Raw genomic sequence first — 3,425 nt, 5'->3', positions numbered from 1 at the left:
CATTTCGTTATAAGAAATAGGATGGGAAGGGAAGGAGGACTAAATTAGGCCTCCGGGACGCACGCACACTCATGAGACGAAAAGCGGAATTGCTTCCACTTCACGCTTGTCTTCTGTGTGGTATTTCACCAAGCGAGACGGGCCAATTCGTGCGAAGATGTTACAGCGGGCTCTACCACTGTTAGAATTGTCTATTAGCGATTATGTGTGATTATGCTCAAGAAAAGAAAGCATTCGTAATGTCCGTTCTATAAGTAGTATATTTGAATCTCTTTGTAACACACGCTAGAATATGATAAAGGTTATCGCGCAGTCTGTCTTTGTATGACTATTTAGTACAAAGTGAAGAACCTTTAGTAATATAGCAACTTACCGATATCAGCAACTGGTAGATACAAATTTTACACGAGTATTTTATTTATCGAGCGTCGGTGGCTCAGAGGTCAAGGACTTGACTTGCAATCTGCAGGTCCTGGGTTCGAATCCCGCCATGTACCAATGTGTTTTTCGATTTCACATTTACATATGTACATTTATCCGACGTTCTTACGGTGAAAGAAAACATCGTGATGCAACCTGCACATATCTGAGAAGAAATTCAAAGATATGTGTGAAGTCAACTCGCACTGGGCAAGTGTAGTTGACTATGGCCTCGTCACCCGTGACTTTGGGTAGGCTCCGAGCCCCTCAGTGGGGACGTACAGTGAGCTGATGATGATGATTTTATTTCGATAATATTTATTAAGAGAAGTACTGTAGTATAAATTTTTCGCCTTTTAACTTAATGTTACCCATCTTCTGTCTGTTCCTCTCGTTATAATGAATGCGTTTTATGAAAGATTAAATTATTTCGATCATCATCATCATCAGCCTTTATTTGCCCATTCTGCCTCTACTAGAATACTGGGAAAATTTCTACGACGCTCTCTTCTTTATCACGCCAATGGGGGGTTAAAAGAGTTATGCGAGACTCTGTAATTTGAACACTATGTGGCCTCTTTTTGTCTAGCGCCCTGAGCGACCACCCAGCCGCGTCCTACATTAGCGCAAGTACTGTGCCCAGCAGGACTGCCAATGCCGTTGTTAAACAGTAATTTTAGTAAACTTTGTTAAGTTTTTGCTAGAGGTTTCTGAAGCGTTCATACCATAGAGGTAGAACTTCTTTGAACAGCTACGACCAGTTTTATAGTCCGTTTTTACTGACACTGTTGAAAATATATTTTTATTCTGGTGTTAGTAGAAATTTGCTGTTATTTGGCATTCCCTTGGTGGACTAGATAAGTATAGTTGCAAATAATGTTTATGCCTCTACCCAGGCGTTACTTTGTTGTTCGTTTGTCTGTCTGCCTGTCAAGACACTTTTTTATTAATTTATTCTAAACTCCTACACAAATAAATCCTTTGCTAATCTTTGCATATAAAATGTTGGAATTAACATTATCAGGATTACGATGCAAAAGCAAAAAAGGGATTTAACCAGTAGTTTACCATTTTAGTAACTATAAATAAAATAAAATTTCTCCATATAATAGAATTATTTATTTTATTTCCAAATAATTTACTTAATTACTCATTTTATTTACTTTAATAATACATTTCAGATTTAATAAATAAGATTAAATAAGTTAATAAATAAATAAATAACACACATTTTTTTCGCTAGTTCTATGTTTCGGCGGGAGTCTTCTTGATAACCTTGCGACGTACAGCAACAGGCATCATGTAATAACCACCTCTATTATCTAGTGGATAAGAACTAGGATATCTGACAGATCGACTGTTCTGAGGGAAGACGAAGTATTTTTGTATAGTCGGTTGTAGTACAACTGGCTGACGTCTGTCTATGGTTTGCGGGTCGCGTCTTCTCTCTTGATCTCTGACTCTGACTATCTCTATGGTTCTTGGTGTTGTTGAAGTAGTAGGGTTGTTACAGCCGCATTGTTCTGTCGATCCTGCGCATTGCCCGTTGACATTGATGAAGAGAATTGCGAAGCAAATGAACACCTGGTGAATAAATAATTGATTAAAAATACGTCTATCTCCAGCTCTTCCATGTGGTTGAGTGTGTGCTTCCTTTATCTATCTCTTCCACTGATACTCTGTTCTTGAAAAAAATAAAAAATTAAGAACAAGACTACGGAAAATCTTTATTATTTTAGTCAAAATTGTTCAAGTTGCAGGCTACTTCACAATGGTTCGAATAAAAACAGTCAGTGGACTTTAAAAACACATTTATGATATAAAAAAAATTACTAATAACTATTAAATATTATCTTACCGTGTACAATGGAAGAGACATCTTGATAGAATCTTGATACAGTCTTTAAACTTTCTCTTTTATAGTTTCAAATAACATTTGCTAACCTCAAATTGATACACAATTAATGATACAACTTATTATACCTCATTAAGAAAGAATGTTGTAGAATTTTTGAGAAAAATTAAGCAGCAATCTTACTAATATTATAAATGTAAATATTTAGGTGGATGGATGGATGTTTGTTTGAAGGTATCTCCAGAACGGTATCATGGATCTCGCTGAAATTTGGTATATACGTAGGACATAGTCTGGAAGAACACATAGGCTACTAATTAAGCTTTTTTTATTTCCGTGAGGACGGAGTCGCAGGCTACAGCTAGTATTGAATAATGCCGATTAGTGTAAAATTATTTTAAAGTATTATAAACTTTTATGGAAGTATTTATTTGAAAATATAAGCAATGATAAGAACTATTTTATTATTGAACTAAACAAAATAAAACAACAGATGAACAGTTGTAATATTTTTTATTATATAACAAGATAACAATTTTTAGGTTTAAAAACGTCAGAATCCAACATCGATTGGCATTTTGTAGAAATAATTATTTTATTCAACATTAACTTCTTACTTTCTTTATTCAGTTTTACTTCTCTTTCTACTCACTCTTTTATCATTTCTAAAAAAGTTATTCAAATTACCAGAGAACCCTTTAGCTTGTTTCCTTCGATTCCCATTCTTATTGACTCTTCGTGTATTTCTAAGAAAGTCGATCAAATCACCAGAGAAATCTTTAGTTTGTTTATTTGAATTCCTATTGTTATTAATTTTCTTATTTTTAAAAAAATCGTTTAAGTCGCCAGCGAAATTTGTAGTTTGTTTCTGTCGATTCACAAATTTGGTGATTTCTGTGTCATTTCTAAAAAAGTCGTTCAATTCACCAGAGAAATCATTACTTTGTTTCTTTCGATTTCCATTTTTATTGACCTCTTTGTCATTTCTAGAAATATTGTTCAATTCACCAGAGAAATCTTTAGTTTGTTCCTTTCGGTTCTCATTTTTGTTGACTTCTGTGTCATTTCTAAAAAAGTCGCCCAATTCACCAGAGAAATCCTTAATTTGTTCCGTTTGATTACCACTCTTGTTGACTACAGTGTCATTTCT

The 3,425-nt window shown here is 34.5% G+C and overlaps 1 protein-coding gene across 1 annotated transcript; it reads right to left on the bottom strand.

Annotated features, from left to right (window-relative positions):
* Positions 1–1,626: 1,626 nt before the first annotated feature.
* LOC106117742 (uncharacterized) lies at positions 1,627–2,305 on the bottom strand. Its single transcript, XM_013312154.1, has 2 exons — positions 2,279–2,305; positions 1,627–2,004 (listed from the first exon to the last, which is right to left on the bottom strand). The coding sequence occupies exons 1-2, from the start codon at positions 2,297–2,299 to the stop codon at positions 1,666–1,668; spliced, it is 360 nt and encodes a 119-aa protein (XP_013167608.1). The 5' UTR covers positions 2,300–2,305; the 3' UTR covers positions 1,627–1,665.
* Between the last annotated feature and the right edge of the window lie 1,120 nt (positions 2,306–3,425).

The sequence above is a fragment of the Papilio xuthus genome, unplaced genomic scaffold (genome assembly GCF_000836235.2).
Source record: "Papilio xuthus unplaced genomic scaffold, Pxut_1.1 DF827679.1, whole genome shotgun sequence".
NCBI classification, from domain to species: domain Eukaryota; kingdom Metazoa; phylum Arthropoda; class Insecta; order Lepidoptera; family Papilionidae; genus Papilio; species Papilio xuthus.
Note: the sequence above shows the minus strand (reverse complement) of the source record. Positions and strands in the feature narration are given on the sequence as shown.

Coding starts and splice junctions, on each gene's coding strand:
- LOC106117742 (XM_013312154.1), bottom strand. CDS start 2,299: ATGTCTCTTCCATTGTACACG. Junction 2,005..2,278: donor TGTCTCTTCCATTGTACACG/GTAAGATAATAT, acceptor TTTATTCACCAG/GTGTTCATTTGCTTCGCAAT.